This window comes from Lindgomyces ingoldianus (assembly GCF_010093535.1).
Source record: "Lindgomyces ingoldianus strain ATCC 200398 unplaced genomic scaffold BDR25scaffold_8, whole genome shotgun sequence".
NCBI classification, from domain to species: domain Eukaryota; kingdom Fungi; phylum Ascomycota; class Dothideomycetes; order Pleosporales; family Lindgomycetaceae; genus Lindgomyces; species Lindgomyces ingoldianus.
The window spans coordinates 69,212-83,098 of NW_022985169.1; the positions used below are offsets into that span (position 1 = coordinate 69,212).

The 13,887-nt window shown below is 42.9% G+C and overlaps 5 protein-coding genes across 5 annotated transcripts; 2 read left to right on the plus strand and 3 right to left on the minus strand.

Annotated features, from left to right (window-relative positions):
- Positions 1–1,064: 1,064 nt before the first annotated feature.
- Positions 1,065–2,062, plus strand: BDR25DRAFT_352039 (uncharacterized protein; the record flags this gene model as incomplete). The annotated part of the gene is made up of 3 exons (XM_033694956.1): positions 1,065–1,702; positions 1,751–1,939; positions 2,017–2,062. The coding sequence occupies 3 exons, from the start codon at positions 1,065–1,067 to the stop codon at positions 2,060–2,062; spliced, it is 873 nt and encodes a 290-aa protein (XP_033550383.1).
- A 75-nt stretch (positions 2,063–2,137) lies between these two features.
- BDR25DRAFT_352040 (uncharacterized protein) lies at positions 2,138–4,047 on the minus strand (the record flags this gene model as incomplete). Its single annotated transcript, XM_033694958.1, has 11 exons — positions 2,138–2,189; positions 2,246–2,284; positions 2,320–2,477; positions 2,514–2,555; positions 2,593–2,635; positions 2,696–2,736; positions 2,765–2,913; positions 3,126–3,135; positions 3,181–3,490; positions 3,575–3,605; positions 3,648–4,047. The coding sequence occupies 11 exons, from the start codon at positions 4,045–4,047 to the stop codon at positions 2,138–2,140; spliced, it is 1,275 nt and encodes a 424-aa protein (XP_033550384.1).
- Positions 4,048–6,878: 2,831 nt separating this feature from the next.
- BDR25DRAFT_386341 (uncharacterized protein) lies at positions 6,879–8,804 on the minus strand (the record flags this gene model as incomplete). Its single annotated transcript, XM_033697996.1, has 3 exons — positions 6,879–6,885; positions 6,982–8,079; positions 8,164–8,804. The coding sequence occupies 3 exons, from the start codon at positions 8,802–8,804 to the stop codon at positions 6,879–6,881; spliced, it is 1,746 nt and encodes a 581-aa protein (XP_033550385.1).
- A 465-nt stretch (positions 8,805–9,269) lies between these two features.
- Positions 9,270–9,861, plus strand: BDR25DRAFT_217272 (uncharacterized protein; the record flags this gene model as incomplete). The annotated part of the gene is made up of 2 exons (XM_033684902.1): positions 9,270–9,364; positions 9,450–9,861. 2 exons carry the CDS (start codon positions 9,270–9,272, stop codon positions 9,859–9,861), a joined length of 507 nt encoding a protein of 168 aa, XP_033550386.1.
- Positions 9,862–10,535: 674 nt separating this feature from the next.
- Positions 10,536–12,618, minus strand: BDR25DRAFT_352043 (uncharacterized protein; the record flags this gene model as incomplete). The annotated part of the gene is made up of 15 exons (XM_033694959.1): positions 10,536–10,708; positions 10,740–10,814; positions 10,869–10,990; positions 11,030–11,069; positions 11,103–11,158; positions 11,216–11,305; positions 11,338–11,529; positions 11,590–11,631; positions 11,685–11,717; positions 11,748–11,858; positions 11,927–11,939; positions 12,041–12,100; positions 12,170–12,190; positions 12,263–12,555; positions 12,614–12,618. 15 exons carry the CDS (start codon positions 12,616–12,618, stop codon positions 10,536–10,538), a joined length of 1,326 nt encoding a protein of 441 aa, XP_033550387.1.
- Positions 12,619–13,887: the final 1,269 nt, after the last annotated feature.

Here is a 13,887-nt window from a genome sequence, read left to right on the forward strand (position 1 = left end):
AGTTGCGTACTAGGCATGTCGCAGTGCGGCGCCAAAGGCAACAGGGTAATTGGTTACGGACGGTTTCAGCTGCATGCAATTTTGGTGCGGACTTGCGGACTGTGCGGCTTACCAATAGTGGTGGAAAAAGACAGATGTGAGGAAGTGGGCAGTGCCTTGGAGGTACTTAGAGTTCTGAATAGCTTGAAGCATGCGCGCACCTCGTTGCTTGTAGTGTACTATGGTCAATACGCTTGAAAGCAAGTGAGGAAGCCTCACTCATTTGAAACATAGTGTTCGGTTGTGTTGTCGTTTTGATTTGCGTTCCACATGCTTTGCCGGCTTAGCTGCACTTCTTTGACACAACACCACTTCGCTTTATCACTAGTTCATATCAAAATATTAGATTTCCCAAACTTACGATACTTCCTATACCATTCTTAAGTCATTGTCCAACATATCCGTGATGTAGGAGCCATATCCACCACAGAGGTTTGTGGATTCCGCATGCCACAACTAACTACGAAAGCAAGCATGGGCGGTAAATACCATGGCGTAATATATTAGCTTTGGCAAAGAAGCCCTCGCACAGGTTCCACCATGCTGAGATGAGCCGCGTTAAGTTTAGCAGGATTAGATTATGCGTTTTTCTGCAATTCATAGCCTTCTTGTTACAGTTCATTCCCGCTATTTTAATAGAGCTGCAATGTGAAGCTCTTTGAAGCACCAGAGGCATGAGGAACTAAATTAATTGCTAAATGAGTGTGCCTAAGAGTTTATATATGCATAGGAGTGAGTTAGGCAGCAAGTGACTAAGCAGCAGGTAAAGCAGGTAACGTAACAAGTCGTGTATCAGATGTTGGAAGTGCGTCATCATGTGACTTGAACTCCCAAATATGATGTCTTTTTGTGTGGACGCCATATGACTAATGCTTACCTCACTTAGAAGTGAAAGCAGCTGAAGGCTACGAAAAAGTCGACTCCAAATCTTCCCACCCCAGCATTGCTGTATATTGGCACGAGCGGCATAATTTAGACAATAACAGATACTTTGGCATCTTCTTATAACACGACGCAAGGCTAGAATGGAGGATAGCCTACTGTCTATTACCGCCAATATTACCGGCATTCTCACCTTTATCGCGGCATTGTGTGCGTTTATATACGTTCGGTGTAACACCTTACGAAATAGCTGGACGGAAATTGCAACTATCGTCAACTCCGTCGAAGCCACCATCGAGGAGACTCGGGCTGTAGCGAAGGCAGAGCCAGTCATGCAGCCTGGTGGTGATCCTGATTCTAGCCGGCTGAAGAGCCTTGTATTAGAACTATATTCAACTGAGCTCGCCATTCTCGCTCAGTGTATGAACGTTTACGGCAAGGATTTAAGAACAATTGAGCCTGGTTCGCGGCCTTCCGGAAGTACTAGTACCACTTGGGACGACGTGATGCAGGAGGTAGAGAAGGCCCAAAAGCGATGGCAGAATCGAAGAAACTATCGCTTAAGCGCAATTCATCGATTGTCGAACGTCATGATTGTGATCATTCAAACCCATCCACGCGTAGCATTGATCTGGGCGATTATAATATCTATACTCAGTCTTGGCGCAACCCCAACAATGATGCGTTGGTACATGGTACGAGAGAAGGTCTTGAAGAAGATCCAGCAAAGGGAGACTATTCGATCGCGACTATTGTTCCATCAGATTTCCATTGTAGCTTCGTAAGTTCACCTGACAGCCTGATGCCAGACTAACTAAGATCTCACTAGACTGGTAAGAAATCAAGAGTTTCTGGTTCGTGGCTTAGTGGAAGAGAACAAGAAACTTGAGTCTGAGTTGAACCTGCTGAATAATCACGCTGCATATACCATCGAGTCCATAAAGAGCTTGGCCCGCGACAGCAATGAGATTAAGGACCTCATCATTCGTTTGTCAAACCCAGCGAACCAGCATGACAAGTCCCAGAACCCGGCCACTCCCGCAGTTAGAGGGGATTGTTAAGTATACTCACCTCATGTGCTTGCTCCGGGTGAAGGGACAGAGATATATTAATGAATAAGGAAGAAGCTAAGCAAGAATGACCCAAAATATACTAGCAACATTTAAGGTAAAACAGCAACTGCCTTTAGAGCAAGGGAAGGTAGTTAGGATACGCGTTACAAAACACTGTGCTTGCCTAAATGAATCACATATTTTGTGTTTGTAAAGCTTCAAGTCTTTTCACAATTATGTTCTTAGCTAATGCAGTCGAGAAGCGCTTCTACTATGGTGCGGTGCTATATGGTGGTGGTAGAAGGAAGGGGCTATGTGAATTCACCATCTATATCATAAAAAGTACAGCATGAGCGTCAATACGGAGTGAAAGTCGGTGTGGTTGAAACAAAGGGAGAAGCCCAAATTGTCTAGAAACCGAGCCGGGATGTGGGGAGGAGAAAGTCCGATGTGGCGAGAAACTGTACTGTAATGTGAGGGCCATACTTGATTAAGAAGTACGGCCTGGGGCACAACCCATTGCAATGATGGATGCTAAACTAGATCTAGAGTAGATCCGTGCGATAAAATGGCTTCGAGAATCTGGAACAGTGATTCAGGGGTGGTGACAATTTTGCACGCAACTATATAGCGAGTGAGAGGGTTCTGGAAACACCACAGCACTGCGGAGCCTATGCGGTGCCCTCTTGGTTGGAACCTAGAAAATTATGTAATAATACCACCGCGTCTGCGTTTGTGGCTGCAGCTCCTCGGAGGTATTAAACTAGTGGTGGATATCCGTTTTGCAATACGTAAATTATTGTGAGAGGTATCGAGCAGGAAGCACGAGGCACAGAGAGGGAATGCAGGATAGGGGGTGTAACGAGAGAGTAAACCTTAGGGTCAGAGGCAGAGGTATGGAGGCCGAAGAGCCTATATACCCCGTGCCAAGCCCGGGGTACTCAGGGGTTGGATAGCTGTAACATAACCGTGACATTTATATAGCTAATAAAATACTATAAACGTGTAATAAAAAGCCTATTAGTAAAAACTACGTTAACAACTTTATTAAGTATAACTACTAGAAAGGTATTAAAAATATATAACAATTATTCTAATACAAAACATTAAACGTAGTGGTACTAAACTACTAACTTTATAAATGGGCGGTACGGAAGGTTTGCTAGTAGTCAGGGGTGAGCACTTCTTTAGTGGCTACTCCCTCCACGCGTGCGCTTTTGGATCTATTGGGCACCCCTCCAAAGGCCTGGCCCAGCGCCTCTCTCCTCTTCACTTTGCGTTCATGGATTTTGCTGAGCTGACGGCGGCAATGGGATTGTCGGCTCAGGTTCTGGCTACACACTATAGCGGCAATGGGGTGGCTGTTGCGTTTGTATGAAGGATTGGGTGATGCGACAACAGCATGGACACTTCGCTGATAGGGAGCATTCAAAGTAGGCGGGGCAGAGGTTTTCAAACGTTTCTTTAATGTTACGTAGTATATCAAAGGGATAGGTGGGCGACTAGGCTCGCTACCTCTATTCGTGTTCTTAGCACCCAAAACTACTTCTTTTAGTATAGTTATTACCTAACTAGGGTAGAGTTAAAGCTCTAGGCACCACTTGCAGGTGTTCCGCTTACCGATACCGAAAACTGCTCTAGAGCTTAGGTATTTTGGTTAGTTTGTGACAACACTGTTCGCGTTAAGCTTCTGCATCGCAAGCTGGCCTCTGAAGGTAATTCGACCAACTAATTTGTCATAGAACCATGTGACCTCGTCCATGTTGTACATTTTCTTCCCTGTTTCTCTTGCTCTACCAGGATCATGGACAGCACTAACTATCTCATTCATCAGAGCCAAATTGATATCGCTCTTGTACAGGATGCCAGCATAACTCATAAGACCGAACGGCTCTTCTTTAAGCATAGACTCCTCTCTCGCAGAATAAAACAAGCATCCATTGAGGATAGCGGTAGTACCAGCGTTCCCAACCGTACGTACTACGACTCGTAGATACGTGAACGTAGCAGTCACGTGAGCCGTTGAAACGTAGGAGGAGTGTGAGCTGTAACGTACGTAGGAGCCAGCTCCCATTACAGACTGTAATACGTCTTAGAGAGACAATATTTCCTAGTAATATAAGGTCTTATTAGACAGCTATAAGGACGCGTTAGAAAGGTGTTTAAAGTTATGTTTTTAGAGTAATAATTAAGTAAAAACTCTGTAGTTTGTATAATAATTAAAAAGCTAGCAGAGAAGGGGATTAAGGCGTAGGATCCTATAATTTTAGTTAAGAATTATAATTACTTATAAACTTACTTATTATAAGCTAGATGTCCTAGTTCCTCTAGTGTAGCAGGTGTACAGCCTTATTCTAAGAATTCTTTTAAGCTAGCTTTTTTTACTAAACTAGAGTTACTTATTACGCTAGTTCTTATTAACTTGCCTAATTAAGGTCTTTATTATTAGAGTCTTTAGTCTTTTTTTATAATAGCACACTATCTAATAGTCTTTTAGCTTTTATAAAAAAGTACCTAAACAACCTTACTTTTAATAATAAAGTATTATTTACTATTAAGTAGAACAATGTTTAGATAAAAAATAAAAAGTTAAGGCTAAAAAAGCTTAAATACTAAGTAAAGCATAAAAGCTAATTATATAGTAATTATTAGTTATTCTAGATATAGCTTTATAAAGCTAATTTAGTGTATAATAATAAAAGAAACGCCTTTAGGATAAAGTTGTAGCTCTACAGAAGGTGCTACACTAAGGGTAATTATAAAGAAGTAAAAAAAGTTAACAGTTATACTTATATTATCTACTACCTTAAAAAGGAGCACTAAATAAATGTTAGTAAAGGAAGTAAAGGCGCTCTTTTACTTAACAGGCTAAGAATCCCCTTAAGTTTATTTAAAGCAGCTTATAAAGTTATAAGCTTGTTATATATTATCTTTTATAGTGTTTAGTAAAAAGAAGCTTTATAAGTAGTAGTTATTAACTAAGTAATACTTTATAATATTTTTTTTTATATAGCATTATTAGTAAAACTTTAGAGCATTATTACTTAAAATAAAGCTAATCTTCTTGCTACCTTCTTAGCGTCTAACACTACATATTTGTCCTACATGTAGCAGAGATATACGCAGCAGAAGCAGGAGATTTAAATAATGCTAAAAATAGCTTAAAGTAAAATTATGTTAAGTGTTAATATATAAACTTCTTTAAACTACCTCTCCTTTCTAAGTGTAGTATTACACTTTATTAGTAGGTGTACTTTAGCTTATTAGTTTAGTGTTTTAGTATTTCTTATTAAACTAAACACTAACTAATAATACTATGTAGATGTTAACTACTAATACTACAACATCTTAATTAGCTTCTATAACTTATACAGCAACTATACTAGAGCAAATTAAGCGCTAAAGATTATTAAAGTTATTAATAACTTTAAAATTATGTTAAAATTTTATTATTTAGTAGCTAATAATATATTAAATAATAATAATAAGACTATTTTTGCCCTTACCTAACATCTTAATATGCCCCTTACCTTTAAGCACTGTATATGCTGCGCTGGCTATATAATCTAGCTAGTAGTAAAAGCAGTTATTTATAGTAAAGAGATAAGCACTTTTAAAGTAAAGCTTACTTAAGTAGCTCTTTAAAAACAATTTAACCTCTATTACTGCTATAAAGTTATTAAAAAACTTTATAATTTTATAAACATAGTGCTAGCATTATATAAATAATAAAAGGCCTTTATAACTTTTTAGGCTGCTTTTAACAATAACAACTCTCTCTAGAGCTTTAGGACGCTTAATCTTATACAAGACAGCAGTGTACGCTAGCACAGCGTTTATCTTATGCTCCTCTGCTGTTTTAAGCTTAAGGACACTATTACTAAGTTTATACATAAGTAAAGAAGCACTAATAATAACTTTATAAACTTTACTATCTTTAGTAACTCTACTTTTACTAAGGTTATTACTAAAAATAAATAAAAAAAGGTTAATTACTTTTATAAGTTTTTTAAAGTCTTTTACTTTATAATAAAACACTTTAAGGGTAACAGCTTTTATAGCTCTTTCTAGATGTCTATTATTAACCTACAACACCTCTATACTAAGCTCCTATGTATAGGCAATAAACTTAAAGGTAAGAGTAATAATTACTACCTTAAATCTAGTGTAGCATTTAGTATAAAAAAGTTGCTTACATACTAGAAAAAGTTTATTATTAAGCTACCTATATTTTATTACTATATAGTAATAATCTTAAACTCTTAACTTTATCTTATTTAGTTTAAGGACTATTAAAGAAAGCACTTTATATAGCATAAAAAAGCTAAAGCTTTAATAAAGGCTATTTTTTAAAAGTATATTAATGCAAAGGCTAAGGCTAAGGCTAATAATAATAATGTTACTTAAAAGCCTACACAACACAAGTTACCTAGTAGCAACTATTATAATAAGAGCTTTAAAAAAACTTTTTTTATTAACATAAGCCTCCTTACTAGCAGCTGCTTATATAAAAAGTAGTAGAAAACAACAGAGTTGCAGTAGTACTATAACAGCTACTATAAAGATGTTACTATAGCTAATAATAACAGCCTTTTATTTACTAACTCTTTTACTTAGTAGAAATAAGTTAGACAACTTTTTTACTTTATACTATATAAAATTACTTTTAACTTCTTATCTATCTTTTTTATAAGCTGTAATTATAAGAGGTTCTTTTTTAAAAGTAGAAGAATTATTACTTATAATAAAAATAAGCTTTTTAGCTTAATAATTAAGGCTTTTTAACTGCAGAAAAACTAGCTCTAGCAGAGTTATATTTACAGTAAAATAAGGGACTTAGTAGACTGTATATGCTATAACATCTTATAAGCTGTTAAAACGTAGGAGGATTGTAAGCTGTAACAGTTACGCCCTGTAAGTGGATTTAAATTCTCCCTTTACATTAAAACGTACTAACAAACTAAGAAGTTACAGCCTAAAAAACAGCGAGTTGAAACGTATTACGTACGGTTGGGAACGCTGGGTAGTACCAAGTACCCCGAGCAAAACGTAAGCGACGACAGGCACTACGAACAACCGCTTCTCCTCAATCATATAGATGCCAGTTTCATTGAGAGGGGTGTTGCGGTCTTTGAACGAGTAGATACTAGCGAAGACCGCGTACACGGTTTCGAATAGGATCTGCGTCGAGTTGACGAGAGCTTCCGGCCGCATCGGCTCGTCCGGACTGGCCTGTTGCGCCATGCGGTAAACATACTTGACGAATTCATTCCCATCAATTGTCTCCCCTCCGTCGAAATATCTCAGATTGTGTACCTCCTTCTCTAGGAAATTCCTCAAAGGGTAAATCTGGAGCCAGTCCAGTTCCGCCCGGTTCTCGCGGTCTTCTTCAAAACTCAGCGAGCTGTAACCCATTCCAGGTCCCGAACTTGCTACTAACTCTCCAGAGCTGACAAAGTAAGAAGTTTTGCACGACAGCAAAGAAAGGGTTTGTATGGTTTGCGAGGCTTTGTCGTAGCGTGCGGCCAAAACGCTCAAGCGGGTCAAGGCTGCCGTGCTACAAGTCGGCGTATACCAAGACGTCATGAAAATATCCGGGCTCCATGGGTTCGTTCGAATGTTGATTGCGTTTGATATAGCGCACATGCGGTCGATAGCACTGACCTGAATTGAGATTGTTGAGCTGCCCAGTCTTTGGGTTTTTTTCTCATACTCCGACTCGGGGATTTCTATGCAGTCACCATTGACGCCATAGGCTGCAATTTTAAGGCGAATGTTGCTAATTCCTAAATCGACTCGTGGGGTAAACTGTGGGAAGGCAAAGGTCCCGTCAGTGCGTGGTGGTAAGCTCAGATTATGCAGATGTAAACCTGCAGCAGTATCTAGTGCCATTCGGACGCTTGGCTCGTTCCTAAAGGCCGGAATCTGTGGTTCGATAGTCCCATTGTAATACGTGTCAATCGATAGTGGGAAGGTTGAGTTTGATAGCGAAGAATCCATCCTAAAGAGGAACGACGTCAGTGGTACTATGCCGAACGACAGCACCAGCGAAGAAAGCATGCAAGCCGACGGCAGAAAGTGCTTATTCCGGAAGGCAATTATCCACCTATATAATATAGGCTCCATCTTATAATCAAGCAATATTGTTCGTCTTGGGGACCTTCCACCCTGCTTCAAAAGATCCACATACGGCTGCCGATCAGCGAACGCCATCACGCTAGCATCCCACATCGTCCGGTAAATAGTCATAATAAAAGCCGGAATCGCAGTATAGAAAATGCCTTGTTCCCAGATAGCTTTCCGCAGTTCCGGGTTACGCTGGAGGAAGCCGGGAGGTTGGCTTTCTCTGGCGAAGCCGGAGTCTCGACGGGAGATAACAGTCAGGGTGGAGATTGTGATGATGAAGAAGATGACAATGAGAAGGAGGAGGGCCATGTACAGCCAGTGGATCTTCCATGAACGCCATTCCTTGAAGTCTTTGTTGCGCGGGACAATGATAGATTGGTTGGTAGTTGGCGATGATAAAGGATTTGGTCCAATCCCATTTCGATGACTTTGAGTCCCATCCAGAGTGTTTAGAGTTGTTGGTACGTGGGAAGATAATGTTTGTGTGTTCCCCGGGCTGGAGTTTCCGTCAGCGCATCCGCTTTGAATGGTGGCTGGAATCGCATGGTTATTCGACGCGAGGTCTTGGAGTAATGGTATGCTGCTACTGGCGGACGTTTGTGACGATGGGCCAAATGAGCTGGCGGCCGAGACTTGCCGCAAAAGTGGTACAGCAAGAGTACCATCTAGCGGTGCAGTTTGCGTTCTCGATATAGGACCTGGCATGTTGGGGTTCATCGTCTCGATATAGAGTTTAGTCGAAAGAGTAGAATCTTATCTCACTGAAAAAGCCGAAGGGTTTCAGGTTGCCACGACCTCAGAAAAACGCCGAGGGACCTGAAATGTCTGCTAATATGCTATCAACACGCAAGTGGTGGTATAGACGCCCTCAAGGACGCCAAAGGCGTTTTCCGTCCATAGGAACTTGCTGCAAGCGATAGTGGCGTTGTAATTAACGAGGCTGTGTCAAAAGAAAAATAGGAAGACTTCTCCACTGTCCACGTACCCCTCTTCGCCTTCTCGACCCTTTCTCTCTGAAATCCAGACAGTCGAATCTAGCTCAGTATGATTCGAGTTATTCACTTGTTAGTCCTTGGGGCACTTTGGCAGGTCGCGAACTCAGGCATTGTGCCACCAGCTGAGTTTTGCCTACCGTCGTCGCATCTGAAAGAACTCTCCGGGTGCATAGCTATGACGGACAAAGAAGACGAATGCAGCGCGAAGAAAACTGAAAATGAGAAACTAGACTGCTACTGTACTCAGGAGATGCTTTCATCGATCTTCGCGTAAGTCAACATCTTAGTATCACAAGGCTGGAGAATGCCTATACCCCCTCATCCAATACCTTCTGCCCTTTGTTAATTTTCTCAGGTGTCAAGACGATGTACGGCGGTGCCTCGAATCTCATATGTTCGACTCCCAATTCGACTACCGCGTCGAACACTGGCATGAAACATGCGACTCACGTGTCGCCACTTCCTTCACTACACCCCCTGTGACCTCCCTGACCGCAACCTATGATTTTAATGCTTGCCAAAGGCTACATCAGAGCTGCGTCAGCGGCGACTACGAAACAAACAAATGTTCGCAGACATACCTGCCTATGTCGAGCATGTCCTACGTTTCTTGCATATGCCAGCCCCCAATCTACTCGCTTGTCTCAGAGTGTCAGTACAATGGGAATATATCGTGTAAGCGAACAACGGCGGCGGAGTCGAATATTTTAGGATACTCAGTATGCTCGTATTTCTGGAGTGGCTCGGTAGGTTTTAATCTATACTAAAATGGGAAGATTTGAGCTGATGGTTGGCTAAGGAGACGCTCTCTTCGATTGATCTCACTTCGATGCTGAGTGATATGGGGAATGCTGCAGCAACAAGCAGCGAGCTGACGTTGTATAAGCCAGCTACTCACGCTGCTTCGGTTGCTGCAGTCATCCGAAGCACAGCTCCCTCAACAGCAGTTCAGCCTAAGCAGACGCTCTACAATGATTTTGTGGCAAATGAAAACGCGGAGTTGAGATAGGTAACTAGACGTGGTCATTCTGAGCTCGAACGAAACACTTGATCTGAGAGCTTAGAGAGGTTTCGCACGTGGGTGTCACTTCATTAAGAATTATCGGAGAGTAAATGCAAGTGAGGGCAAGACAGATAAACATGGCATTCTTTGGGCCGCGTCTGTATTCACCAACATGTTTATCTGCATCGTATTCCTTCCTCATCTAGAACCCCTTATGAAGCGTCATTGAGCTAGTACAATTTCGATTCCTACACGCCCTTAACGCTCAGGGACAGGGTGTGATGACCTCTCGTTCCAAGGTACTTTGGTGTCTGTTGCCTTGCAGGAGGCATGAGTTATCAGGGAAGTCGTGTATTGTGCAACGAGGGTCCGAGGAGCGATGTAATATCGATTGCATGCCCCGACAGATAACACATGTTTCTTCAATACATTCCCATCTCAAAGTTCGTGATTGCTAATATCCTCCTTCCTATGTTTGTTAGGTTCTATGTCGGCTACAAGTTCTGGCATAAGACGAAGGTTGTGCGAGTCGAGGAGGTGGAAATTTGGACAACCCGTTTTGAAGAAATTTGAAAGAGTAGGAAAGACGAGGAAGGACCAAGGAAGTCCGCCTAACATTTGTAATTCAACTTTCATATGTACCTTTCTGTTCACCGAACACTGCACGGTATGGGATATTGTATTTCAGATCACACGAGCGAGCGAAAGTTCCTCGCGCTATCTGTCCGTGCCATGAATTGGCTCAGAAGTGGTAAAAGGTTAACTTCCCACCAAGCACAGCAGAAGAAAATACGGATCCATATATGCGGATAAAGACACGTGTAGCTGGTACCGCATAGTGATTCGTTGCACGTACCTCCAGATCCAGGCGCCGCGCTAATTCTTCGTTAGGACTAGCTCATATGGTTCAGAATCACGTGAGCCAATGCCACATGCAACAGACAAGGAGCATTTGATCGCAACATGTGGCGTCTACGCTAACGGCATACGTCTAGTACATGTCACCACTGCAACCGCATGCAAGTAGGGCCTGAATCTTCAGTTGTTCGACCTTCAAGAAGCTATAGAGCAGCACCGCGGAGGTAATAGGCTCGACCCAGGGTAACTACCTCTATTACCGGAAGACTCCTTGTTCGAGTGCGGCCAAACCTTCAGCCTGCGCGAGCGTCCAGCAGACGTTCAAGACAGCAAACAACACAGGCTCAACACTAGACCCAAAATGCTGACGACCTACGCCGACTCACCTCCCGCGCCGGTGTGTGACCCTGCTGGGCTACAGTACCAAATGGAGAAGTAGCTCGGTCGTGGAGGTTTCGCAATTTGCCGGCAAGCACAGTAAGTCAACGCTGCCCACGGATCCCGAAAGACTGTCGCAATGAAGATCGTAAAGTCCAAAATAGGGATTAAGGATGTGGCACTGAAAGTATCAGCGCTGAATATGTCTCATTGTGTGTAGCACTAGTAGCCTCTGAGGATAACTGGTGCCCAGGACAAATATAGCCTTAGGATAAATAGCGGCGGCTCACTGCGATAGCTGAGTACACAGGAGGCCACTCGAACTAGTGGCTAACCTTCTTTTTAACTAACCTCCCTTTTTGGCTGGCCTCCTGCTCGACTGGCCTCGCTCAACGTTTGACGTCTTAATTTGACTGGCCTCTCTTTTTGACTGGGCTCTCAGTGCGGCTGGCCATAAGCTTGAAAATAGGGCCGTGAACAAGGCCATGATGCAAGAAGCAGGGCCAAGGTCCGGATGTGGGCCCCCTGGAACAGCTCAGGATAGGGAGGGTTAGGCGATTTATAATCTATGTTTTTGGAATTTATTGCAGGACGTTGCTGTCACTACTGTAATGCGGGCAATTCGCTCGCAAGATTACTAGTAGCATAGTGTTGTTAGTAGTAGAGGATTGCCCGCAGCGGGGGTTACTCATTTGTATAAGTGTGACTAGCACAAGAGGAAAAATCTGTCGTGCTGGCCAAACTAGTACGGATCAGGGGTCCAGGGCCTGTTATGTGATCATCCCCACATACCGGGTTAGAGATCAAAGCGTTAATCTTACATGTAATCTACCCACAAGCCAACGTTGCTAAATTGACTAAATGTATATAATCTATCTGGATACTGCTTTATAAGAGCACTACTTGTGGGAAATTTTACTCTAAATGACTTCCTCGACAAAAGAATATTAGATCACCAGCCCGCGATGATGGTATAGAGAGACGTAGCAAACGGTCGACCACATCCGCTGTAGGATCCGTAAGGACCTTCGCTAGCAGGTGCTCGGCAACCTTCCTAAACAACCTAACCTTCGGGCCATCCACATAGCTAGCTACTGGAGCCATCAGATTTGTAGAGTAGATACAAATCTTAGGCAAGTGAGGATCAGCGACGTGTAACGTTCCCGCAAGGCGTCTGCTATCTATCAACCCTGCCAGCCAGGGATAGCTGCTGAGATCGCGGCTGAAACGGCGCAGGATACAATCAATCAGTCAATATCTTATGAGACTGTACCGTGCACCGCATGCGTATGTCGTTGCTTGTGCATCTTGTCGTCTAGATCTTTGGCGTTTTATCGCGTTTGATTCGAAGGCTGTCATTTCTTCCGAGAAGATCTTTGTCAATTTCTGAAATTCGGGCGATTAGGCCGCCGAGATCCCAGGAACCGTCGGAAATCTCTCCTATTCCATACCCATCATTACTATCGCAATAGGTCTAGAGCTTGTTGTAGAAGAAAAATTTGGATGGAGCGATCAGGTCTTGCAAAGTCCACTCTCTGCGGAACTACCTGCAAGGACCAAGTCCAGTCTTATCTAGATCACGCAAGTATGCAAACCAGACTCATGGTTGCGCATACCATTGATAAATGGAGTTGGTCGCTTCCGTATGCTCTGGGATGTCCATTTGTTGATGCTGTCGATCCGAATACATCCGATATTGAGTTCCCAGGCAGCATCGCGAGCCTTCTTAACCTTCTCCCGGCCGCCTGCGTGGCTTCGTTGATTTCCCTAGAGTCGCGCCTACGAGTCCTGGTATGTCGCATCTTCTTGGTTGCCGTTTGCGTCTCGTTGCTAAGTGTGTGAAGAAATAGCATACCTAGGAACCTTATGGTAATCATGGAACACTTCAAATTTACATTCCCCACAATGAATAAGCCACATCATGATTGTGGCAAGCGGGGCGTTTTCTACCCTGGGTCTGCAAAGTTACTCTTCAGTGTCAAGATCGATCCTTCTAGCGCATGTCCCGATGTCTCTTCTCTAGCTCATTAGACGCAAGCGGTTGCTACTTTTCCTCAAAGAAACTAAAGTGAAAGGTTATTATAAATCTGATGGCTTTACGATGGGCTGCAATGGCAGACTTTGCTAATGACAACTGGTTCCCTCTCTGATCAGTTGCAACAACGATATCACGGGCTTGGAGTGTCTGAGTATAAGGTCATAGAAAGTCCAACCCCATTTATGATATTGTGCATCCATTGGAACGCTTGTCCCATGTCACTTGCAGGAAGTTTCTCGGTGAAGAAACAGCTCCTAAAAAGTCTGGAAGGCATCTGGTCAGTGGTATGCTGATGGAGACCGTTTGCGCCGCCCAATGACAAGCAGACTTGGGTTGCACAGCCTGCACAGCCTGCCCAGCTTGCATGTGAAGTGAGCAACAAGGCTCTCAAGGCCTTTTATCTCGGCGAAATCCGATTCCTGCCCGGCTGCAGCATTAGAAGGCTCAATTTTACGCCTTGAACAACTGTAACCTTGCAGGGGGCATGAGTTATGGGAGAGGTTGTGTATTGTGTGA